The 25,267-nt window shown below is 46.5% G+C and overlaps 3 protein-coding genes across 4 annotated transcripts in view; 2 read left to right on the forward strand and 1 right to left on the reverse strand.

The window, feature by feature from the left end:
* The first annotated feature begins 665 nt into the window (after positions 1 to 665).
* On the forward strand, positions 666 to 12,012 carry LOC132070095 (phospholipase A2-like). Its single transcript, XM_059466698.1, has 4 exons — positions 666 to 776; positions 3,873 to 4,038; positions 8,625 to 8,731; positions 11,769 to 12,012. Exons 1-4 carry the CDS (start codon positions 734 to 736, stop codon positions 11,930 to 11,932), a joined length of 480 nt encoding a protein of 159 aa, XP_059322681.1. The 5' UTR covers positions 666 to 733; the 3' UTR covers positions 11,933 to 12,012.
* Positions 12,013 to 14,325: 2,313 nt separating this feature from the next.
* LOC132087081 (T-cell immunoglobulin and mucin domain-containing protein 4-like) lies at positions 14,326 to 21,269 on the reverse strand. The gene is made up of 4 exons (XM_059493111.1): positions 21,212 to 21,269; positions 17,101 to 17,544; positions 15,444 to 15,585; positions 14,326 to 14,416 (listed from the first exon to the last, which is right to left on the reverse strand). Exons 1-4 carry the CDS (start codon positions 21,216 to 21,218, stop codon positions 14,410 to 14,412), a joined length of 600 nt encoding a protein of 199 aa, XP_059349094.1. The 5' UTR covers positions 21,219 to 21,269; the 3' UTR covers positions 14,326 to 14,409.
* A 3,014-nt stretch (positions 21,270 to 24,283) lies between these two features.
* Positions 24,284 to 25,267, forward strand: part of GRAMD1C (GRAM domain containing 1C) — a 51,174-nt gene continuing 50,190 nt past the window's right edge. For both annotated transcript variants that reach the window (XM_059465875.1, XM_059465876.1), the window contains exon 1: positions 24,284 to 24,358. In XM_059465875.1, coding sequence (XP_059321858.1) covers positions 24,284 to 24,358 — 75 coding nt within the window. The remainder of the gene's footprint in view (positions 24,359 to 25,267) is intronic.

Below are 25,267 nucleotides of genomic sequence, written 5' to 3' on the forward strand. Positions count from 1 at the left end.
AGCTGCTGGTCTCCTGCTGTCTCTGGCAGCCGCATACTGACGAGTCTTCAAGAAATCTATTGGTGTTAGTCAGGTGCAGCAACAGGCCAAGGGGGTATTTATCCCTCAGCGTGGGGCCGAATTAGCTCTTTTGGTCAGTTTATAATTAGGTACCTGCATTTAACAGTATTCTTTCTGTTGGATTTTTATAGTTTTGTCTTTTCTTTTTTAAACATGAAAATAATCAGTCTTAAAATAAAATAATTTATAAAAAAATACCCTGGGAAGTGATCTATAAAAGGACAAAATCCTTGCCAAGGGAATGCCACAGCAGCGAGCCCAAGCCACAGAAAGCCCGGTTGAAGGCTTCGCTTTGCCGCAGCTTCTCAGAGGTTACCCAGGGTCTGTAAGCAAACAGCTTAAAGGAGCCCGGCTTAGTGCCTGGCTCTCGGGCTGTCCCGGAGCCTCCCGGCCTAATGCCCTGGCAGCAGCCCCTCCCTCGCTCCTGCCCGAGGCGATGCTGGGCAAACAGGGCCAGGCCTCGCCCTGCGCTCCCGCCGCGGGGCCGGGCCGCGCTGGGCTCGGGGGCATCGCAGGAGAGGCCGTGCCACGGCAGGCGGGCGCAGAGCCATGTGCATATAAAGCCCGGGGCAGCAGCCCGGCAGGCTTGTTCAGCACAACCACACCTCGGCTCGCCTGGCAGCACGGCTAGGCGCTGATCCCCGGAGTACCCGAGCGTGGGAGCGATCTGCCCATGGGCCCCCGCCGGCTGCTGCTTCTGGCGCTGCTTCAGGCAGGTGAGTAGCACCCCTCGGTCCCTCAGCCCTGCCGTGCCGCCCCTGCCCGGGCACAGCCTCTCCCTGCGCCATCAGCTTTGCCTGCTTCGTGCCAGGACCGCCGTGTGATGCGGCCAAGTGAGGGGAAAAAGTGTCACTAGGCAATCTTCAGCTTTACAGTGAGGGACAGTGTAAGTGAGCTGCCTGCCTGCCTCACTTCCCAGCCCCAGCTATGATTTGCATAACCTGTATAAACACAGATCATCTTCTTTTTTAGTAGTTTTCTGCTACAGAGCTGTTAGTGTCCGTGTTCCGTTGAAATACCTTCCTTTTATACCAGTGTCCATGGAGTGAGCAGTTTTCATAACATCTGAATTTAAAATAGATTTTAAAATTCTGTTTATAAAAGCCATAAATGGCCACTAACATAAAGTCCCTACAGACAAAGGCAACAAAACTCTAAACTGGCACATCTGAGATTATACCTGCAGTAGAGTTTTAAAAGAAAAAAAAAACAACCTCCTACCTCCATTTACAGCAAAGGCTGCCAGTTTAAGCAGGAAATAGTGCTAAATTGTCAGATTCACCTCTGCTCACCTCTCTGCAGGTATGTTCTTCTCTAAGGTGGTCCATTAGTAGTTTAACTAATGATTGGACATGCTGCTAACGGGACATTTGGCTAGGAGCAGGCTGCTGTGGAGACTCCAACTTTTTCAAGGCTTTCCTGGCTGTGTTGGCTCAGCTGCCTAGCATAGAGAAAGCAATTTCAGTTCTTGGTCAAGTTATTAGCTGTGCACCTGAATATTAAAAATGTACTTGCTAGGGCTGACCTCTCAGCTGCAGCAGCGCACTGCTGGCTCAAAACCCAGACAGCTTTCAAAGAACAGGAACATCAGAGGCTGCCTGGACGCCTCTTGCAGAACACACAGCCCTAAGCACACTAATTGAGTCTTTTGGACTCAATTTCCTTTGGGGCGCTCTCTCCACTTTCATAGCAACTCTGCACTGTAATTACAGTTCCTTGATCTCCAGAGATATCCCCAAAAGAAGAATGGCCTTTCTTCTTCTGGGTGAGGTAAAGTTACCTTACAGCAGCCTCAACCATTTTCAGCCAGTGGCCAAAAGGCCCAGCAGTGCTGGCTTAAGAGGCTAATGAAAGAGCTAAAAACGAAGTCAAGCCGTTTGTCAGAAGGCTGGGATTCCTACAAAGACGTTTTTGTCTCCACTGGAATATTTTCAGGGTCAGCAAACTGGAACAGGTTGAAAAATCATGATTTATACCCCCAAAGCCAAAGCAGCTCACTACTTGTGATTTCCCCTGAGAGCAAAGCCCCCTTCTAACTCTGGAGCCTTGCTGTTTAGACAAGGAAAATAAGTGGTCTCTTTAGTTCTCATTAAAAGCCATCCAATGTGTTTTTAGCACGAAACCTGAACACTCAAGTAGTGTTTAGCTGAGCGAGCTTACTTTTTCAGGAATGTGCATTTAATCCCTGAGGAATGCCCCAGGGAGCAGACTGAGGCTATGCTGGACAGCCTGAGGTGTGGGTCCCTGGGGTGAAAATGGTGGCACCCTCTCCTACTGGGGGGTCAGGCTGGGAGAGGGAGAAAAGCCCTTCCTTGTCCTTCGTGGGGAGAGACCCTCCTTGTCTTCACTGGCATTTGGATTGGGCTCGGAGGGCAAGCTGGCCCAGGAGATGTGGGAAGAGGCCCAAGCAGGGGGATTAGAGGCTAGGTTTTAAAAGGAAAGCAACTGTTTTAATAATAGTATTGAGTCCTTGGGTGGTTTAGAGGATTAATTAGCCCGTGTTTGCACAACACTTTGAAGAGGTCAAGCATGCTGCAATAGCCAGGGGCAGGTGGCAAAGCAACTTCAGTGTCCAGTTCCCAGCTCCCAGGAGTCACCTCCCTCTCCATCCAAGCATGCTGGAAAGCCCCTGTTTGATTTTGGAGTGGCTGTGCATGGGTGGGATGAGCAGACGGGTCAGGCTTTCGGGCTGAGGATTTTGATCCTACCAATAGAGCAGTGCAAAGTGCATTTGGTCCTTCAGTAAATCCAGGCATGAAATGCTCCTGTTTGTCTCTATAGCAGGATAAGAGCAACATTTGTGACTGAGCATCACAGTGGTTTGAGTATTGGGGGCAGGGTACTCTTGGTTTCCATAACAGCTACTGCAAGAATGAGCCTGTGGCTTCTAAAAAAGATCCAAATTAACATGCGAAATCACGAGACTGATCAAAAGACTTGTAACTCAAAAATCTCCAGACTGGTTTGGGTGGCCATCCACACACTCCAGCTGACACAGAGCTCCTTTCTCCTTTTTTCCCCAAATTAATGGGGCCCACCTGTTACGACTTAGGTGGAACATAGTAATGGAAGCGGATACAAGTGTTGCCATCACTTCCAGAGTCCCAAGAGAAAGTGGCTGTACATGCATCTTGGCTAATGGAGGCACTTTGTCCTTGACAAAGTATGTACTCTACAGGCTCAGGGGCATGTAGCCGTCCCTCTATGCAGATTAATAGGATTATCAGTATGTTTTGCCACCTGGAAAATGGGTTAAAAGATCCTGAATAATAGAGAAACTTGGATAATGTAAGAAATCTTGAGCAACATAGAAACTTCATTTCTTTCCACAGAGTCCTGGTTAGGTCTGGTTGCCTGGCTGTAGTCTGGGGCTTCATGTCCCAGTCAGGAGCATAGCATAGCTGGAAAACTGTCCCAGGTTTGGGAGCTCTGGGGTGCAGTGAAGCACAGAGGGCCTCCATGGTGCTGGCACAGACCCTGCAGAGCTTGTCAGCTTGGGCTCCGTGATGAGCACAGCCACACACTGCTCCCGGGTGCAACACAGCTGCAATCACACACTAGCACACCAGAACTAACAAGTCCTGCTTGAACTGAGCTCCTGTGGAAGAAGTAGCATGCTTGGGCATTCCTGCATCCAGCTTTTGATTATTCCAGACACAGGCAAAGCTCCCTGCGAGACTACCTTTGGCCAGCTGAATGTCATGACTAGTTAGATTGTCAGGGCTGCCCCCAACCATCTCCTTTTAAGGACTGTAGGAAGATCAGTAGGAGGATGTTTAATCCTTTTGTGTAACCGTGTCCTGTCTTTGCAGTTTGGAAAGGTGCTCTGGGAAAGTCCCATTCACTGCACACTCGAGGAATCATTGAACTGGCTGGAGCCATAACGTGTGGCACAGGACGGTCTCCCTTGGCATATATTGGCTATGGGTGCTACTGTGGACTGGGAGGACGAGGTTGGCCTAAAGATAAAACAGACTGGTAAGAGAAACCTTGGCTACGTGTCCAGAAGCAGTGCAGATCTCCCTACTTTTCTCTGTTTGTGCTGCTGTGACTCCACTGACACATTTGCTGCCTTGTGGGCAGGGAGCTTAGTATATATGAACATACTGGGGATTTGGGAGTGATGACCCATGTATCAGTTGGGATTTGAATGAGGGCTTAACCTCCTTCTGGATGACACCAAAGCTCTTAGGACCTTGTAATATGTGGGGTAGAGGGCAAAGGAGAAACCAGGATGTAATTTTTGGAAATAGCTGTTTGTTTTTTCATAGAGAGCACACTCTGCCTGACGAAAGGAGTGTAATCCAAGGTATTTGGAGGGTTATTTCACCTAAATCCTTAAAATGGAAGTGATGCAAATATCACTGTTTATCCTCTTGAAGAAATCCATATAGTTGCAAGGAGTAATCAAACCTGTTGCCCTAATTGGCTGTTAGTTCCCACTGAATCAAGGCAGAACAATAAGGGAGAGCATGGTGCTATTTCTCCTTTTCCTTGTTAATGGGGAAGATGTTGGCCTTGTTACTCCCCACAAGTGTTGGAGGTATTGCATGCCATCAAAGGCTTCTTTCCTGTACTGTGCAATGAGCATAAGAGAGTAAATGAGAGTAAAGCTGAGGATAGTGGACTCTTGTTGCTCTGAGCCTGGTATCTGCAATCTCGCCAGGTTTGAAATATCAAAGTCAAAGCACACAAGTCTATCTACAGTCTCCAGACCAGGTGCTACTAGTAAGCAAGCTCTGCTTTTAGCAGGGGTGAAGGCAGTCTGCAGCTCACTAGGAAGGAAACTGAGCTTTCCAGAATACCTTGATGCTGGAGACATTGCAGGTTGCTGCAAAACCAGATTTTGCTGAATTAGAATGACAGAAAAAAGGGGGGAGTGAAGGAAGAAAAGGTGTCAAAGCTAAGGATCTCTGTGGGCATGAATGAGAAGACTAATGGAGCTGTCTTCATTAATGCAGTGAGATGTTTCACTCCCAAAGCCCTCTCATCATGTCCCTTTATTTGTCTGAGAAATATTTCATCTATGAAACAGTCAATATGGGCCTCACAAACGATGAGTAACTGCAGTAATATCTCCTGACCTCCTTATCACAGCACTTATCTACAGCAGCGTATGTAGGGTGTTTAATTATTTCTGTTATCCTTTAACAAATTTCATAATAAAGCTTTGAAAGTAAAACATTACTTCACTACTTTGGAGCACTGCTTTTATTGAAGGGCTGAGCAGAGTGACTTAAAAGCTGTTTTCCATAGAGTGACATCCAAATTTATGTGACCCTAGGAGATGCAAGAAGTCATCACTCCTGAAAAAGAAAGAGTAAAAGATGGCCACATGTTCGCCAGCCAGTGTTTCTGCTGTTGTTTAAATTGCATGGAGTATTTTAGGATTTTATCCTAAAGGCAGAAAATGAGACTTTGCAAGTGGAAATGCCTCAAAATATCAGATAGTTTGTAAAAGGGAAGCTTGATTCTCTAAGTACATTCATTGTTATTCTTTAGCTGCAATGCTTGGCTGCTGTAGAAAAACTTAAAAGTTTTATTTAGGTTCTTAGCTAGGACGAATCAGCAATGCCACACTAGATTTAGGCCTAAAAATTTCCATCTTCTGTTTGTAATAGAAATATTGATATCTGTTACTAAGAACTACTGCAACGATTAGAGTGCTTGAGTACCCCACACCTGTCAAACTGACCACATTATTTTCCCTATTTGCCATTCTAAAAAGGAAAGGGTGGCAAAACTACTGGCTGTGAGTGACAAATACTGTTTGAAAATTATTCACCTTCTTGACCTTCTAGGTTTTCACAGAGACCCTTACAAAAGGAGTAATTTTCTTGTGTGTAATTCAGTCAATCTGTCTAGACAGGGCTAGAGTGCTTCTAAGCACCTCTCTTTTATGTGAAAAAGAAAAAAAAAGCCATTGAGTGGATAATCCTTTTATAAGGTTTATTCCACATACTGACTTTGATGTGGTGTTGTCACAAATTACCTTTTCCCTTTTGTTCCACTCTTCCACTCTCACAGTTCCATCACTTCAAGGCATAATGACGTTTCTTCCACATAGACTCAATCGATTTGTTTCTCCTTTCTGTTCCCCTGGATTGCTGCAGCACCTAGGTTGTAAAGCAGGACCTAAGGGTGCTCAGCACTTCCCTGAAAACACCACGAAAGGCAGGGTGCATCCATGACTCATCTAAGTCACAGGATCCTTAAGGCTGGCAAAGATCTCTGTGATCATTGCATCCAACTGTTAAATCCTGGCCAACTCGTAGGGAAGAGTAAGATCTCTCCTCTGTCGCAAGGTTAAAGCAAAAGACACACAGCAGTGAGGATGCTGTTGGTGTGACAAACACAACGTGACAAATTCCTACCTCACTGGCATTTGCTCAACAGCAGGGCTCTGGCCAGCTGATCCCTGCGGGCCGGCCGGAGCTGCCTGTAGCCACCAGGGCTGTCTCGTAGTCCAGCCGTGACCAGCAGGTTGTTGAGTACCCAGGTGACACAGTTGTGTTTGTTTGCCATCGCTGATGACGACCAGTGCTGCTGGCTGCCTCTGTTTGTGTTGCTGTAACCGAATGTTAGCAGGTCATTAAAAGCTTAGCACCACTCTGACCCAGGTGCAGCAGAGGGGGACCGGAGGGGACCGTCTGAAGGTGGCAAAGGACAACAATAGCATTCCTTAGTCTTCATGCCTTGACAGTTCTTTCAGATGTTTGTAAATTAGGAGCTTTGTGTTGGAGTAAGCTACCTGTTACCCTGCTGCAGCTGTGGGGATCATCAGGAGGAATGCTGTAAGGGGAGGCAGAATTATGGCCCAGACCCTGTGGTTCTGCAGAGCTTATGTGACTTCCCCTAGTTTTGCCAAGCCAGATAAGGAGCAGCAAGTTCTCACTGCTAGCTAGAACACCATTTGCTAGTGCAAATTCAGTGCTCATTTGCTTGTCCTTGCCTGATTCACAGAAAATCTTTTGCCCCCTACAGTATCTGTCCTCACTTCTCCTACCTCTCTTTCTCTTTGTTCCTTCTGGCTCTTCATAAAGTGCAATTTCTTTCCCTTGGTACACAGGGCCCTAACACCTCCCTCTGCTCGTCTATCTTCACATTGTTCTTCTTCCCCATACTCCCCCATCGCTGACTCATCAATTTGGCTACTGACTCACGCCCCAGACCTCAGAGACCTTTGGTTTCTATAGCTGGCACTCCCCTCCACCACAGCCTCCGGTGCTCAGTGTCCCATATATGAGACACTAGGGATGGGCCTGCTCTGCTACCTATCATTCCCCTGAGGATGGATTAGGCTTTGCTGCAGCTTTGGGGTTTTTATGTTAAATCAGCCTGCCTCAATTTTTCCCAGTTAGTAGAGTGGTTTCTCTGTAGAGTCAGTTCTTGCAGGGATGTCTTCTGGAAATACAGGAGATCACCGTTCTCTGGCTCCAGCCTCTGACCTTGCATCCTTGCTGAAACAACCTTTGTTATTCAGCAGAGAACATCTTTAAGTGCTGAATCTTTTCTTGGTGGAATTTGAATCCCTAAATTACAAGAATAAAATTCAAGTGAGGTCAAATTTTCCATAAATTCAGAAGTAATTGACAGTGAGAATGATCTCACTGACTAGTCCATAGTACAGATGTCATCAGCTGAGCTATTCCTCCTCATTCCCTCTCTGGTCAGTGAAACACAACTGCATTTTTCAAATCTGATGCTTTTCACACTGTGTTAGATCTCTGCAGCACGAAAAAGTGAACTGTGGTGCAGATGTGCATAGAGAGAAGATAGGTGAATGCCTTAGATGTAGATGGTTTTTAAGGTTCTTAAGTTAACTCATATGAATTTCACCATTGAGACTAATTAATTTGTAGCCTGCCCTCAGAACTTTTATGTGCCAAGGAGCACATGGCAGGTGAACTGAAGAGACTAAGTTTCTTGGTGATACTGAGGAAGGCAAGAAACACTCCAATTTCAAGTTTTGGGATGGGTCTAAGCCTAAGCCAGTGAGCCACAATATTGTAATCTTCACAGCAGTGTTGTTGTTGCTTCTCTGCCAGGGCTCCTCTCTGACCCTCTCTGAATGCCTCACCCCCTTTTATCCCAACTACCTCCACAGGCTACAGCTGCTGCCCAATTAAGCACATCACAGTTGCAGCCCATTTACAATAACTAGAATCAGGGCAATACAATACAGAGATCTTTTACTGCCATACATATGTTTACAATACATATATTTACTCAGGCCCCTACACCACAGTAGCACAACTTATAGGAACACTTCTGCTCCTTTTCAGCCAGATTACCGTGTCTTGACCACAGATGCTTTCACAAGGGCAAAAGCTCAGAGGAAGAAGCGCAGTGGTCATGGGAGCAAATATGGCATTAATGAGCTCCTGAGACAAGCGAGCCTTCCCAGAGATGCCAGGATACTTGCACCATCAACAGATGATTTACTGACAGGCCGGGGTGAACATTGCTGTCATGAGCTGTGTGTGAGCAAAGCTCCCCTGAAGCCTGTGCCAACAGGCAGGATGCAGGAGGACGCCCATTCTCTCTCTTTCTGTGTCTCCCAGGTGCTGCCACAGGCATGACTGCTGCTATGACACGGCAGAGAAGGAAGGCTGCAACCCCAAGGTGCAGCGCTACCAGTGGGCGTGTGAGCAGAACACCGTGCGGTGCGGTAAGGAAAGGCTGGCTCCTGTCCTGGGCTCCCTCCCTCCTTCCCTCCCTCCCTCCTCTGCATGCAGCAGGCTGACCACAGAGCTTTGGAGGCCCCAGAGGCAGGTTTGTGCTTGCCAAGCTGGTTTCAAAGCTGCTTTAGGCAGTGTCCATTCTCTTCCAAGCTCCCTCCCTGCTCCTTGCCAGGAGCTGGGAGGAAAGCTGAGCCCCAGCACAGTCCATTCCAGGTAACCTGAGATCCACCCAGGCTGAGGAGCAGGACTGGGGGCCATGGAGCCCCCAAACCATCCCAGTTTGACAGGGATGCAGATGACTCTGGAGACTTTCTGCTCACTGGCATTAAGCATGCCTCTTCCCACAGCTGTGGGTCTTCAGGGGTGCTCTTTCCATTGCAGTTCTGGCCCCCCCTCCAGCAGGGCTGTCCACTTTTTACTACCCTTAAGCACTGCTAGGGAAGAGCCAGGCTATTTAGCATGGCTGCAAGATAGGTTAAACAGGATGCCAGCCTGCACCTCTGCCCCGTTTGGGGCTCCAGCCTGAAGTCTTGGGGTTCCAGCAGGGATTTGGAACCATGCAGAATCAAATGCTCTCGAGTGCTTCAGGCAGACAGCAAGTGTGGGCTATACTCAGCTCTACAGCTGGTACCCAGTCAAGAGGGTTTGAATTGCACAGTCACAGCCCGTCAGTGTCTCGCACAGTTTGTTTTGACATACACCAGATGACTTGAGTCTTAGAATTTGTCACTTGTGCTTTTAAGTCTCCAGAAAGCTCCTGGTAGTAAAATTCATTGTAGAAGACTTTGAAAGTTTGAAAAGAAATCGTGAGAGTAAAACTTATCCCCATAATCATCAAAGTTACTTGCTGGAACATTAAAAGACTATTTCTACCTTATCAGAAAACCATATTTTACTGGTGCAATCCTCAGCTTCACCAGCAGCTGAAGATCTGCCAGCAGATAGGGGATGGGACACAGCACATCTGCAGTTGCTCTTTTCCTAGTTCCAGAACAATCTAGTAAATACAAAGTCCTGGCAAAGGAATGTGTCGCTTTAATGTACAACTGCTCTCCCTCCTGCCATATTTCCATAGCTGACTGATATTTTCTGCTAGTCATTTTACAGGGGAAAAGTCCTGTTTCTCTTTGCTGTGAAGGAACAATCCAAGTTGCAGATATGAGATGTATCATTCAGTCCATGGCAGTGGACATAGGAGTGCAGCAGGCTGCACTGACTTGGCCAACAAGCATGAGTTAAAAAAATGTCATTAATTCCTTAACTGATGTCCAGGCAAGACCTGATGCATCCATCAACTGTTCTCCACAAGCCCTCAGCAGGCCACACTCCCTCTGATATCCCTGGTGAGGAGGAACAATAGAAATGTGTTTTGAAGGCAAATTTCCTACCCCAGGCTACAGCACTGGCAGGTCTTACTGGGATGTGAAGGTATAATGTCTGATCCCATTCAAACAAAAGAGATGAAGAATTAAATTTCCAGGCATGCTTGCTGAGCTCAGGGTAATGATGTCCAGAAGTGTTATAAGCAGAACTGTTTGCACTGTAATTTCAATGCAACAGGAATTAGGTGCCTGCTGCCTGACACTGTACCATAAATACAGACATTTTGATGTAAAATAAACAGAAACTCATTTTACTTGGTATTTCTCCTCTTTCTGCTACCATTAGGTAGTTTTCTTTGTGAAATGAAAAAAACTGGCAAAACTATATTCTTCAGTCTAGATATGCCATCACCTGTAGGCAAATTCCATTCAATAGATATCTGGAATATTGAAAAGGCTGTTAGTTGAGGGGTCTGGTAAAAAAAAAAAAAAAACAACATTCCTGTTGAACGAATGTTACAAATCCAGACTTTTGTACTCACATTTGAGGAACAGTTGCTGGCACAGCATAGGAAGAGCTCAAGTAGCACAGGGGTAAGGAGAGCATCAGGCAAGACTGGTAGCTAAGAGAAGAGTGGCCTTAAGTCCTCATTGACCCTTAAAGCACTTTTAGCAGTAAATACATGATTATTCTGAACAGCTTAGGAAACTAGGGCTTTTCTTATTTTTCTGATACAGGGTTGATCCATCAAAGTCCAGTGAAATCTGGAAAAATTCCTATACTCATTCCAGTTGGTTTTGGAGTGAAGCCCAAGTGCACTGGCACATTAAACTTTGCCTAGTGCAGGGTTTTGTGGCTGTTAGATAATCCATGGTAGCAGCCTCAAAGAAGCAAGGTACTGTGCTTTAAAATAATATTAACCCAACAACTGCATTTAACCCACTATAGATGGGATGAGGTTCATTAACCCAAACTCAGTCATTTGCAATGTAGCCTTCTAAGCTAGTGGCTTTGATGTTATTTATAGCCACGTAGTCATATATTTGCATTCCTGTATAGTTCCATGTATGACTTTGATCACTTTGTTAGCTGCTAGCTCATAAAAATCAGGTACCTGGCCCTGCTGCAAAGCTCCTTGGCTCGTCTGCTGTGATCAGAGAGAGACAGCAGCAGCTGGTACAGCAAGAGTGAAGGATGCCTGGTGGGTGCTCTGACACCCTCAGGTTTCTGAACATCCCTCTGGGAGGCTCCTTCTTTCAAAGTAGTGTTTTTTTCTTTTGAAATCAGTCTGTTTTGCAGAGGGAGGAGTTAGAAGGGAAATTCACTGACTGAGGAACAGTGGAATATTTTTACCTCAGGCTAAGATTAAATAATTTTCCTTTTCAGCTTTGACTACTGAATTAAATCCTCATAGTTCACAAAGTTCTAGAAGCAGGGAGTGCTCTGTGCTGAGCAGATTTTTATAAGCATTGCCAATCTACATTTAGCTGCTAATTTCTGATGCTCTTTCTCACAGTCAAGGTGAGATCTGTTGACAGAGAGGGCAGGGGAGGGTCAAATCCACCCACAACACAACATGTTGATCTGCTGCCACCAGCCTTTGATCCCCAAGGGCTGCTTTTTTCGGGGACTTTTCCCCCTAAAACTGTTTCTTGCCTTTGATACAGAATCTCTCAACCTCAGCTCACATTTTTTTTGCAGATAACCTGACAGACCGATGTGAAAAAATGGTGTGCCTGTGTGACCAAGAAGCAGCCAAGTGCTGGGGAGCAGCCCCATACAATCCTCACTTCATCCTCTGGCCAGACTTTTTATGTGGACAGACGCATCCCACCTGCCATGTCAGATATGGGGGGCCAGAATAGTCTTTCCAGGACCTTTCTTCAAACAATTTGAACTTGAAGGTAGTGGAATAAAAATTTTCCTCATTTTCCAGATCTAACAATGGTGTGAGAGCATTTCTATCGGTCCAGGATTTATGGGGAGGAGAGACAGACAGAAAGGTGCGGTGGTGGAGTTTCCTCTCTGTGAGAGAGCACTTGGAACGTATTGAGCTCTGCCTTTGGTGGACAACAAGCAAGTCAAGATCTCATGGGTAAGGGAAAAAGGGCAGACTAATAGAGGTAACACTGTTGTGGATGTTTGCTACAGGCCACCTCATGCAGGAGAAAGTGCATGAGGTCTTCTACAGACAGCTTGAAGCAGCCTCACAGTCACAGGCCCTGGTTCTGGTGGGGGACTTTAACTACTCTGACACCCGCTGGAGAAACAACAGGTGACAAAAGTGATTAAGGGTCTGGAGTATCTCTCTCATGAGGAAAGGCTGAGGGAGCTGGGTCTGTTCAGCCTTGAGAAGAGATGACTGAGAGGGGACCTCATCAGTGTCTATGAATAACTGAAGGGAGGGTGTCAGGCTCTGCTCGGTGGTGCCAAGCAATGGAACAAGAAGGCATTGAGTAGAAACTGATGCACAAGAAGTTTTATCTGAACAGGAGGAACAACTTCTTTACTGTGCAGGTGACTGAGCACTGGAACAGGTTGCTCAGAGAGGTTGTGGAGTGTCCCTCACTGGAGATATTTCAGACCTGTCTGGACACAATCCTGTGCCATGTGCTCTGGAATGACCCTGCCTGAGCAGGGAGGTTGGACCAGATAATCCTCTGTGCCCCTTCCAACCTACCCAGCCTGTGATTCTGTGACAGGTAACATGTATGATGAAGCAAAGAGAAGATTCTGCTCTGATCATGCTTTTGCAGAAACAGAGGGTTTGGTGGTTTGGTCTGTGGTGCAGTGAGAACACCTCTCCTGTCACCAAATAGCTTTTTTTTTTTTTTTTTTTAATCATAGACTCATAGGGTAGTTTGGGTTGGAAGGAGCCTTTAAAGATCATTTAGTTTCAATCTCTGTGCAATGAGCAGGGACTCCTTTAACCAGACCAGGTTGCTTAGAACCCAGTTGTCTTATCCCTCATGCTCCTGCATCACAGCACTGGAGACACTTCTGAGCTGTGTTCAGGGTAAGCAGAGTTACACTGGGCTCTTGCAGTTGCAAGGTCAGCAAGGATTTCTGACTTCTGCTTACTAGAGGCATACCCACACTTTGCAAAAGAATATACTCACTGCTCCACAGGCTTCAGAGCTGATACACTGCTTTCTGATACATGTAGAAGAGGGTCTCCTATAGTAGCAGCAGCAGACCCGCCACAGGAATGATGTGCATTGACTCCACGATTGCAGGAGGCTGAACAAATGCTTTATTGAGCTACACTACACTATACTACACTATACTATACTATAGAAAAACCCATCACCCTTGCCAGACAGTCTGATATGCACATAGATCCAATTGGTCAATCAAAACACCATCACCAGAGTCCAGTTAGGAAATCACTCTTTTGGTAAACAATCTCCATAACACATTCCACGTGTGCACAATAATAGGTGCAGCAAGTGAAGATAAGAATTGTTTTCTCTGAGCTTTCTCACAGCTTCTCAGGAAAATCCTGGGAGAGAATTAAGCGTCTCTCTGTTCAGAGGATATGTGATTACCACAGTCTCCTATATTGGCATGTCTCCCAGTCACTGACTGCCTGGGAATCAATTATTGTCACATCAGGAAACAGAGGCTGTGGAGAACATCAGTCATGTCAAGCAAATCTTTCATCTCTCCCTTTTTTTTTTAAACAGTATTAAAGGCTTATATTCAAATGCAACATTTCCTTCTGGCAGGAGAAACCAAAATCCCATTCTTTCAGCCAGGAGTTGCTATGTACCAGTGGGCCCTCTTTGCACCTTTGTCACAAGCATTTAGGCTGGACAAGCCACCAGGACAAGAGCCTCTCTGGGAGGAGGCACGGACAGGTGGGAGCCGCTCCTGCCTCCCCAGAAGCAATGCTTTTGACTTCCTCGGGAGGGTGCTAGCACTACCTGGATACTGGAGCACCTGGGTAGTCTGGGCTCCTTCTGTCTGCTGAAACTCAGCTGACAAACTTTGAACTGCACTTTAAAATAAGATGGCACAGAGAGACCCAGAGTGCTTCATCAGAGTCTGAATTCAGAGATACGTGGCCAAACTAAGTGGAGTTTTTGCAGGTGATAATATTAATTTCATCACAAAAAGCTGTTTTGCTTTTTGCTGTAGGAGGATGGTAAATATGCCACTGTGGCTGACAAAGCTGCAGGAAAAAGAAGCTTGCTAACAAAAACAAAAATGTCAAAGTCAACGTTAGTAGAGGCAAAGGCTTTTATTCCATCTAGAACTCCATTTTTTTTGTTTATGGGGCATCAGAAGTTGTTCCATCTGCAGGCTTCGCATATCCCAGCGACTCCTGTAATGCTGTACCTCAAGCTCTGCTGAGCAAAAAGGAAAGGAGAGAGAATGAGTGCGCAACAGAGTCAGGACAACACAATAAACTCCTTCGAGGCTTTCTGGCAAAAGAAGTTGTGAATTCTTAATATAGAGCGTTTGCAGAGGGATGCTGCCGCGTGGACAGCATCAGCCTATGGAAGGGAGTGCGCTCCCCAGCGAGGGCTGGAAGATCCTGCCCGGAGAGAACTCCCGGCGTGTCCCTGTCCATCAGGTGGCGGCAGCGCTCCAGGGAACTGCAGGCACAGCTCTGCCTTCAGCCCTCCAGGGAGGGGATTCTTTCATCAGGCTCAGCAAGATTTCTGAGCGCCAGGAGAAGAGGTGCAAATCACACATCTCCTCAATGAATGCAAAAAGTCAGCTGAGCTCGCTCTGAAACGCATACCACATCTTGGGTTGCTCAAAATGGGAACTCGTTTCAAAATGCAGTGTCAGTCTCCTCAAATTAGATCAGTTAGTTGACAGAATAGAAAAAAGTAGGCGAGCTTTTGGGTACATCAGCCTCTTATTGAGGCATTTCTTTGGCTCATGTATGGTGGAAATGCCTGGTTTTCCCAACGTTATCAGCTGATCTAATAGAAGATAGGTCTTTAAGTAAGGCTTTATAAACCACACCTGTCACACCTAAGCCATCATAGGTTTTCTGTACAAAAGCATTGCAAGAATACAGATGTAAGCACGAAATTGGCAGGAGGAAGAACCATCCTTCAGTATAAACATAAAAGAACTGAATGAGTCCTTGGTCTTTGTTAAAAGAAGCTGCAGCATCTCATTGAAAAACTCTCAGTCCAAAGTGGCAATTAAAGAAGATCCTATTATTCTCTTTATAGATAACTCATTAGGCCCATTGGTAAAGCTCTACCCAACATAAACAAAAACCTATTTGAAAAAGTGATGGAACACAGAACCAGCTCTGTTAGAGTTTTGTTCACACTGCTTATTTTCTGAACCAGATCCCATGTCTGACCTGAGGTAAGTAAATGTCTTGTCTTTCAGTTAAAACACAGGTACCTTTGGTGAGACTCCTGTCTCATGCAGAGGACGCACTTCCTCAGCTGTGGGGTTAGAACAACGATCAGAACCACAATGCCTCCAATACCAGCTGCCACAACCCCAATGATTGTTCCAATGGATTCTTCTATACCAAACAAGCCTGGGGGAGAAAGGAAGGCAGAGAGAGATGTAAAATGTTTTCCAGACAAGTATATGCAATGTAGCCAGCATCTTTTCTGCAGTGGCTGCAGAGGAAGCTGCTGACTATGATGATGCTGATGTCTTGTCTGACATGAAATCCCTTATACATGGAAGAGTGACTTGCACTACAGAGCTACTGATTTTTTTAATTCCTGTGTAGGAGCTCCTAAGCAGAATTCCTAAGCTGCTATGCTATCTGGTGCTTTAGGGACAGGGCAGCCCCATCATCCCAGAAATCTCCCTCAACAGCTAGACACTATGGGATGGTAAAGGAAGCTGCTGCTTGAGTTAATGGGACTCAGGCCTGTACACTTTATTTTTGAAAGGAAAAAAGTTATTCTGACAACTTCAGGAAAACCATTGGTCTGCCTATCTACTTCCAAGGGAGACAGCACCAGAGAGCAGACAGCTCCACTGGAGTCCTTTCTTTGCCTGATTGCTCTTGGGACTGTTGCATGACAGATATAGCATAGTGCTGAAATTATACATTTCATCATCTCAGGAACACAGGAAGGCAATTATGCTGGCCAGAGTGCAGACATTTCAAGAGTAACCTGTGCTACCGAGACTGTGAGATCAAGCCAACAGGAGACCTCATTAGACACACGACCAAAGCTCTTGCAGAGGGGCACAGTTTGCTTGCTTTAGTGGTACAGTTTAAACTGAGTAATGTTATAAAAATGAGTAAATCAGGCTCAAGAGGCCAAAGGCTTAGTGAATCTTGGTGAGATAGAAGCTTTGGTGATGAAAAAGAGGAAAATGGCACTTGCATAATTTACTCTTGACACAGAAGGAGGCATTTTTTGTTAATTAGACAATAAGATAATAACCCTTCTAATGTGTTGATTTTTTGGACTGGAATCTGTTTAGCCTATATAAAAGGAAAGTTTGACATTTTCAGCTGCTGCAGACATAGCAAGTTACCTCTTTACTTAATATGCCTGGTGTGTATCTGTGGGGCTAAGAAAACATAGCATGGCACTTCTAATGCTACTTTAATGTGAATGAAGTTTATCAGAAATTATATAACGATCATATTACGTATGATCCTCGTGATTATCGTGGGATTACTTATGTCATTCAGAGTTCAGGAATGACTATGCAAGTTAGTGGGTTGGAGAGAAATAACATCAAAAGAAAGAGGTCTAGAGCTGTTCCTTGAGATGGTACCTTGTCACCTGTCACTCATGGGGGTTCTGTCAGAACTGTGAGTACAAGGGGAACTTGTCTGGCTGCTTCATTCTTTGCAGTGACTTTATTTTTATGGATACCTGTGATTGTTTATAGAGACAAGCTAGTGAATTTTAGCTGGCCTTACAAAAACAATGAGAAATGTTATAGAGCAATTACACTCCATGACACCAGGCCCTTACTGCCAGAGGACAAACAGGGCAACTTCTCTCTTTCCACCAGTGTGCAGACCAGCTTTGGAAGAAAAACAAAGATGAAAAAGGTAAATAACTCCAAGTATTACCCAGAGCCCTCCTGATCCTGAGCTTTGTGCCATCTCCGGTCACCACCTTCCCGTCTGGAAGTGTAACCTCACAGAAATAAATGCCATGGTCACTGGTTGTCACATTGAGGATAGTCAGGGAAACATCCCCTTGGGACAAGTCTCCACTCATGAAGATCCTGGAATTATTTGGCAGGATGGTCACATTCTTTTCTAGCAGGTCCATCTGCCCCTTTTCATCTTCTTTGTACCATTTCACCATCAGGTTGGTCAGGGAGGGATGCTGTGGACTGTTAAGATGACAGTTCAAGATCACAGTTTCACCCTCTTTGGCTTTCTCCTTTGCTGGTGTTTGAGTCACCAAAAGGTTCCAAGGCTCAGGTGTCAACCACACAGGCTGCGCTGTTACATGAATCACAGCTGCTGCATTCTCCTTGTTTGCACCTCCACCAGTAACTCCTACATCTGTACCAGGGAAGAGAGAGAAGAGGACAGCTGAGGGAGATAGGATGATAAATGTCCCTGCTGCTCCTGACCTCTAACCAGCACAAAGAATGGCTCCTGGCATTAGCACATGAGAGCAGTCACTGTTATGATGATAGGGATTTTCTTCTTAGTTCCGGCTTAGATTATGTTTTTGTGTACAGACGGGTCTTTTCCTGAATATCAGCTCCTTTCTACTGCCATACTAGAGGAAGGAAGATTAATGCCATTGTCTAATGGCTTTGGGTAAAATTCAGAGTCCAGCCAGCCCCATTTCCATCTGCAACACTAACCTCTTTCTTCCCACCCCAAAAAAGTCTCAGGGCCTGATGTTCCTGCCTCAACTGCTTCTGAGGCAAAGCAAAAAAAATGCATGTACAGTTTTACACTGGCAGTTCTATTTTGGAAAGTGCAGTGAATAAGTGTGCATCTAATGCAACTGCCTGTATCCCAAAACCTAATGTGGTTCTTAGAATTTTTGTCATGCACTTTCAGTTACAGGACAGGAAATCTTGAAATCATGGGAAGCATCTCCATTACCAGAGACTGAAGCCCTAGCAGATCCCATCAGCAGTCTGGGGGACAGAACATCAGCCTTATACCCATACTGAAGCTGAGGGTTGCAGCTGTTCTCTGTGAAAGGACTGTCTCCAGCTAGCTTTTGATAGAAAAACATGAACATGCCTGTAGCAGACATTTCACCCTGCCTTCTCATACTCAAGTGCTAATCATAGTATCATATCCTTGAGCTAAGAGTAGTGAGAGGGGTCTCACTTCTGGAAACAGGCCTGGGCACAGAAAATGAGAGGAATAGTTGCTGTCTCAAAAAGAGGGAAAAGCAAACTCTAAAATGAGCTTTTGCCAAGAAATAGTTTGGAACAATTTTTGGAAAAGGCTCTTCTGTTTTATTTTCTTCAAGTGAAATAGTCTCCCTTTGAGAGAGTTGGTGTCTTCTCAAGGACTGCAGACACTTCCAGAGTGAAGGTCCTGATTTTCCATTGTCTTGAGTTTTTCATTGCCATCCACAGAGTGTGCAATGCTATTGTGGGGGTCTGGTAAAGCATCACAGTGACAATAGAAACTCTCTGCTCAGGAACAAATGTCTCGAGGCAATGGAAAACCAAACCCCTTTATGATCAGTTTGAGAGTTACTTGGACAGCTCCTCCAGGCATGCTTGTACACAAAAATCACAGTTGTATTCACAGTTATTATTATTTATGACTCATATGGGAGTAGAAGATTTCTGTCAGCCAGCATGGTCCTCTTGTTCTGGGAACCTTGCAAAAGGCTGGGGTATAGAGCTTACAGTTTAACTATGAAACAAGAGAGAATTAATGGATGCAAAAATACAGGAACTATAAACTAGCTGGGAAACTAGGCAACAACAGAGCATGTGAAATACCTTCTGAGCTGTTTGGCACTCTATGCTTTTACCTCAAAGTGAAAATTTTTGCCTTAGAACCGAAACAGCAACCCATAGAAATTGGATGCCTGAGAATTAGGTACACAAACACAGGTTTTAATCTGGTCCCTAAAATTAGTTCTTATTAAAGGTACCAGGCAAGATATTATCCTTCTGTACATACCTTATCTTACCAATGAGCCCACTGGAGCTTATTGGGGAAATCTGAGGTGCAGATCTTCCCTGTCCAGTTAGATATGTGCATTGAGGTAGCAGTCATAAAAGTTGAAGTATCTTGACAAGATACATTGAGGAAATGTAAAGTATAGTTGAAATAACTGACAAAGCTTGACATACTACAGTTTTTGTGCATAAAATATTCTGAAGTGATCTATTTGGCTATTTATTAGAGTGAATTTGAGTAGTTTCATAATGAGTACTCTTATAAAATCTCAGTTTATTAATAATTTTCTCCACTGGATAACTGCTGCTTTAGCTAATGTGTGCTACTGCTACCTTGTTTTCGAGGAATGGCCACAAAATTTCTTTTCTGCTACAAGTATTCCAGTCTTGCCATATGCACCCCTGTAACACAACTGTAATTTTTATTTCTTTTAGTGATGCAAAAGGTATACTTTTTACACAGACAGTGGCATAGAAAATGTAGCTGAGTAGGAACAATGTGCTTTGATGTTGCCTCTGTTCATTGTGAGTTTTATACGCCCCTCCTATCATGAAATAATAGTCATGATATAATAATTGTCATCTGTTTTATTTCCACATCTTTTGTTCAATAAAAATCATGTAACTTAATTAGGAAAATTAAAACAGGAGAGGAGTAGGCTGTCTTGTTTCATCCCAGCTCTCTTTGGGGGTTTCACTGAGAAGGTCACAGCACTGCCTCTATTTTTCCCCCTTTCTTTTCTTTCTTTTTCTTTTTTAAGGCTGCAAAACTGGAACATATTAGTTCACTGGTATTCGATTACACAATGCCCTTATCGTTTTGGCATCTGGGAGCATACCATGCCAAATGCTTTGCTGACTCTGCTGCAAAGCTCTTTTAAAGTCAATTGCTTCATTAGCAGAGTGATGTGTAGCTCCCTTGTCATGCGGGTTGTGGGGCTCAAGCCCATGGAGAGGAATGCAAGGCTTTGTGGTGAAAGCACTTGAGCTAGACAGGGTAAGAGAAATACAGCATGGATGATCTTGTCTAGACCTGGACAAACGATTAGATGATCTAATAGGTCATTGTCATATGAAGTCTTAGTTCACATCCAGTTTTCAGCCATGAGGGGAGAAAGCTCTCAGGGACTCCCTGCAATGTGGCAATGTGCTCTGCATTTGGCAGTACTAATAGGGCACCTACAATGTGCTCTGCATTTGGCAGTACTAATAGGGCACCTACCGAAGCCCTCAGCCTCTCCTCCATGTAACCTGCAGGTTGATGCTTCCCCGTGTAGGCCATATCAGACCCTTAAGTGAGAAATTCCGCAAGGCAGGCTAGAGGGGCTGGGGCGACAAAAGGAAAGAACAAAATACAGTTGCACTCTCTTCCTGTCCTGGAGCCTCAGTTAAGAATTTGGTGCCTGCAGTAAATCTGAGCAGCCCTGCAAGCTTCTTCTGCCAGCTGCCAACAGCATGGGGAAATCACAAAGGTGTGGGGAGGTCAGTGCAGAATTCTACCTTTCCAGTTTAGCCTCCTCTCCTACATTCATGCTCAGTAGCTGGAGGAGGGGTTGAGGGCAAATAGGGCTCAATTTCCAACCCACAAAAAAAATCCTCTGCTGATGAAATTACTGTCTTTCAGATGGTTTTGTTTGCTTTAGATCTCAGCTTCACACTCATACCATGCTGGTGCCATGAAGGTGCATTACAAACTGTATCCAGCTCTCAGACATCTATGATTAAGTGATCAATGACTGCACATTGCTGCTTTTAATTTATATGACTTTTGCCCTGGGCTGAGGTTGGCTCTCACAAACAGATATGAATATGAACCTTGTGACAATAACTGGTGGCTAACATATCAGAGAAACAAAACAGAAATGAAGCTTCTAGGAATGACGAGACACATCTGGGAAAAGACAGGCAAATAAACTCTTTCTGAACACTAAATACAATTTCTCTGCACCCTGAGGAAGCTCACAGTTGAAAGTTGCATTTTGAAAATCAAGAGAACTTCTCAAGCCAAGCTTCCAAGAACAACCCGTATTTCTTCTAATTAAGGAAGGTGGTTTAGTACTTACCCACCATCAAGAAGAAGATGAATGAAGAGACTGCAGATCTATAGAGCTTCCCAATGTGCTGGTCCATGGTTGCTGAAGTACATGGCCTCACCATCTCTCCCTCTGGTAGTACGGGTAAAAAATATGTGTGTGTGTATTATAGCAATGGGACCTCACATTCTGCCTAGTGAATGTCACACTTACTAAAGTTACCACAGCTTTGAGCTCACAGTGCTCTGCCTGCTCCCTGGATGAGAGCCACATTGTAAGTGACAACAATTATTTCCCCAGCGGCTGTTCTGATCTCTCTCTGAGAACATGTTGAAAATGCTCTGAGAGCAGAGGGAAGATAATTCATTGTTTTTCGCTTTTGGCTTGTATAAACCACAACTTTGGGCTGAGTAGAGAATATCCAGATACTCCAAAGGAGACCACTCTTGTGCTGAACCCCTCCCTAGTGATGGTGAGAACACAAAGAGCATTGGCTTAATTTTCTGAACAGCCAGACTCTAATGCACCACATTATCACTCTAATGCACCACAAAAGGAAACTTCAGGAACTCAGTATCTTTGTGGCTATACGCACATGGTGTTTACAGGTTAAGTGTATTCCCCAAAGTGTTTTTTCAGTGCAGAACAAAACCTTTTTCATCAAAAGTTGACTACTTAAACTCTACTTAAATATAAGTAGAGCTTGTCTATGCAACTTGGGTGGAGGGAGAAACTGCTGGAGAGGGCGGCCTATCTGCAAAACCAGCAGGTGTGCTCTGAAGTAGTCTGTGTTTATAGAAAGCCCACACAGAGCAGGACCCTGTGAGAGGAGCTATAGCAGCTCCAAGCCCCACCTGTACCACCCAGCCCTGCCAGCTGTGCTATGCCTGTACCAAGCATGGACTACTGTCACTATCCGGCCGACACCTCTTCCCTCAACTGCAGGATTAGGGATTATGGCATAATTTATCTAATGTCTTCTATCCATATCTTCAAAGCTCTCCAGGTAATGGAATTGTGCTTGAGGGTCCAGTAAAGACTCAATTCCATTACTCTTAAAGCACAATGCAGCTGAGAGAGGCATGAGTATTTCTGCTTTTCTTTGCATTTGAAAGCCAAAAGAATCCATAACTGATTCACAAAACTTGGCTGACCAATGTCAAGAAGAACAGCCCATTCCTGCAGTCACCAGTTGTCACTTAAGCTTTGGTGTGCAGATCCCAAAGCAGTGGAAGCAGTGAACGGAGGATGGGCTAGAGGGAGTATGGTTAAAAGAACCTAGGAGACAAATACTTTTCTGAAATGGCTTGGGAGAGTGGGAATGCCTGTGATTACCAGGCAGGAATCATATTAGGAAGGGAACTGGGACCAAGTGCAGAGCAACAGAGCACTTCAAAAGGAAGACGGAAGTTTGTGAGGGTCTTCCGAAGGAAGTACTGCCAAAGTGTTAGTGAGCAAAGCCAAAATATTGTGAAAGGAAAAGTCAGAGGAGTCAAAAACAATAAAGAGTTTGATGAGGGGACAACCGGTAGAGTCGAAGGCACCTGGCAGATCATGAGGATTTTGGACTGAGTTACTGGTTTAGAGTGCTGATTGTGACTGTGTCAGAGGAGTCAGCGTGCAAAGATGGATTTGAACCAAAGGCAATCCAAACACTGCCTGATTTAAACCAAGTACTTGTTGCTTCAAAAAAACCCTTCAAGTGTGTTGTCATGGACATACCACCACTGCTCCTGCAAATGCTATTTATGTTCGTGTCATCCGGAACTAGCAATTCTCTTGTGAATCCTCCATTAAGTAGGTCATGCCTGAGCCAAAGTGCCAGGGCAGCCAGCTTTTAACTGAGGGAATACAAAGGAGCTTGGTTAGTGTCGCTGGCAGCCAGTAGCTGAGCATGAAGTTTCTCTCACTTGAATAACCCAGTACAATTCAGTTTTTGGACAAGAAGAGAAATAAACTGGTACCCTGAGTGTTGTTGAAAAAAGGCCCCAAAATTCAAGTTTCAGGTGCATATCAAGAAAGCAAGGAACAAAAATGAAACAAACCACACATTCTTTTTTATACACTCTCTTGTAAATTTAATTAAGCAGTTACTTGGATTAACGCTGTCCTGTCTGGGCCAACAGATGCAATAGGGAGTCACCCACTGGACTTCAGGTACTTTTTCTAATGTAGCAGTGAGCAGGTATCACAGCACCCTGAGATGTCCAAAGGGAGCCTCCACGCATTTCCCGGGGAAGAGGCAGAGAGAAAGGGGACAACAGAAGGAAGTAGCATTGACACAACAGGCTACTTTACCCATCCGTACTTTATCCATCCATCCATCCATCCATCCATCCATCCATCCATCCATCCATCCATCCATCCATCCATCCATCCATCCACCCACCCACCCACCCACCAGCCAACTACCTAGCAATGTGATTTCTTTGCACATCACAGGGCTCTCCTTTTCCTGTGAGGTGAGCTGAGGGTGCAAATCTGCGAGCCATGGTCGCTCTGGCTTGGTGCCCTGATTTGAGGAGCCCTCCGGGTGCTCAGAGATTGGGGCAGGAACCACTCGGCGCTGCTCAGCAGCTTCAAAACTGAGACCCAGGGTTTCTGGGGTGAAAGCCCCTCACCGACTGCCTTTATGTCACCTCATCCTCCGCTCGGCCCGCAGCCAGCCCTTCCCCTCTCCCTCTAGGAGTCCCCGGGAGCGGCCTCTCGGCAGTGTTTTCCGTCGAATCCCACGAACCCAGGATCTGGGAGCCGTTTCGCTGCCCAGGCGCTGTTTAACCGGCTGCGCTCACGGAGGGCGGCGGGCGCGGGGCTCTCCTCGGGCAGGAGGCAGCGAACGCTGCCCCCCCTCACTCCCCGCAGCCGGGAGTTTTTTCCTACTACAGCCCTTAAACTTTCCACCGGCGCGGAGGCTTCCCAGTTAACCCGTGCGGAAGCCGCAGAGGGGCTGCCGCGGCCGGGCGAGGAGGGCACCGTAGGCGCCTCAGCGCTCTCCGCCCCCCATGACGGCTCCCCCTTCTCGGGAGCAGCAGCGGCGCCGCTCGCCCCTGACAACCTCCTCCCGCCGCGGGCCGGCAGCGCGGCCGGCGCCGGCCCCTTTAAATGGCGGCCGCGGCCCCACCGTGCGCCCCGCGCAGGCAGCTGGCGGGCGCCGCGCGGCCCTCGCCCCCCTCCATGGTAAGCGCCGCGCTCTGTGCTCCCCGCCCCCCCCTTCGGCGGGCTCCGTGCCCCCGGCCGCCGCCCCGCCGCCCCCTCCGGGCCAGCGGAGGGCCGCCCAGGTAGGTGCGGGCTGCGGCAGCTCCGCTCCCTTCCCGGGCAGCCGCACGGGCGGCGGCGGCGCGGCCCCGCGGGCAGCGCTGGGAAGCTCCGCCGTCCCCACCCACCTCCCCAAAGTTTTTGGGGCGAGGCGGGGCCAGGGGCAGGGGGGCCCTCGGGGAGCCCCGATGAGGGGGCAGGCGAACGCCCCGCGCGTCGCCGCAGGGAGGGTCTGGGCTCCCGGGAGAGCCGGCGGGGAGGCGGCCGCGGGGCTGCCGGGCTGAGCCCCGGCGTTTGGTGGGGAGGAGCGGGCGGGCAGCAACTGCCGGAGGTTGCAGCGAGTGCGGGTGTTGGCGTGGAAAAGCCCCGCGGGGGCCGCTCTGCTCTCAGCCCTCGCTGCCCGGAGTGTCTCTGCCTTTGGCTCGCTCCGCTGTCCCCTCCGCAGCCTGTCCCCAGCCCGGGCCGCGGCCCCGGCAGCGCTGGGCGGGGTGGCCCAACACGGTCTCGGTTCTGAGCTGGTTTGGAGTTGAAACCCGGCGTTACCTCAGCCCGGCGGATCCGGTACTGCAGGCGGGGTTACTGGTTAGGGCCCTGGGCTGGTTTTGTACCGTTTGCTAGCTGGGATGGCACAAGTGACATTCCGTGGCTTAGTTTCCCTTCATAAAGTAAAACTGACTTCCAAAGTGAAGAATACTGATAACAATGGAGAGTGCTACAGAATTAGAAAATAGTGCTGCTTATTATCTTAATAGTGTTATGAGTCAAATTACTTGTCTCTGAGGTGTTTGTATTTCTGTACAATTCATAGTGTAACTAACAGTAAGTATAAAC

The sequence above is a fragment of the Ammospiza nelsoni genome, chromosome 2, assembly GCF_027579445.1.
Source record: "Ammospiza nelsoni isolate bAmmNel1 chromosome 2, bAmmNel1.pri, whole genome shotgun sequence".
Classification (NCBI taxonomy): domain Eukaryota; kingdom Metazoa; phylum Chordata; class Aves; order Passeriformes; family Passerellidae; genus Ammospiza; species Ammospiza nelsoni.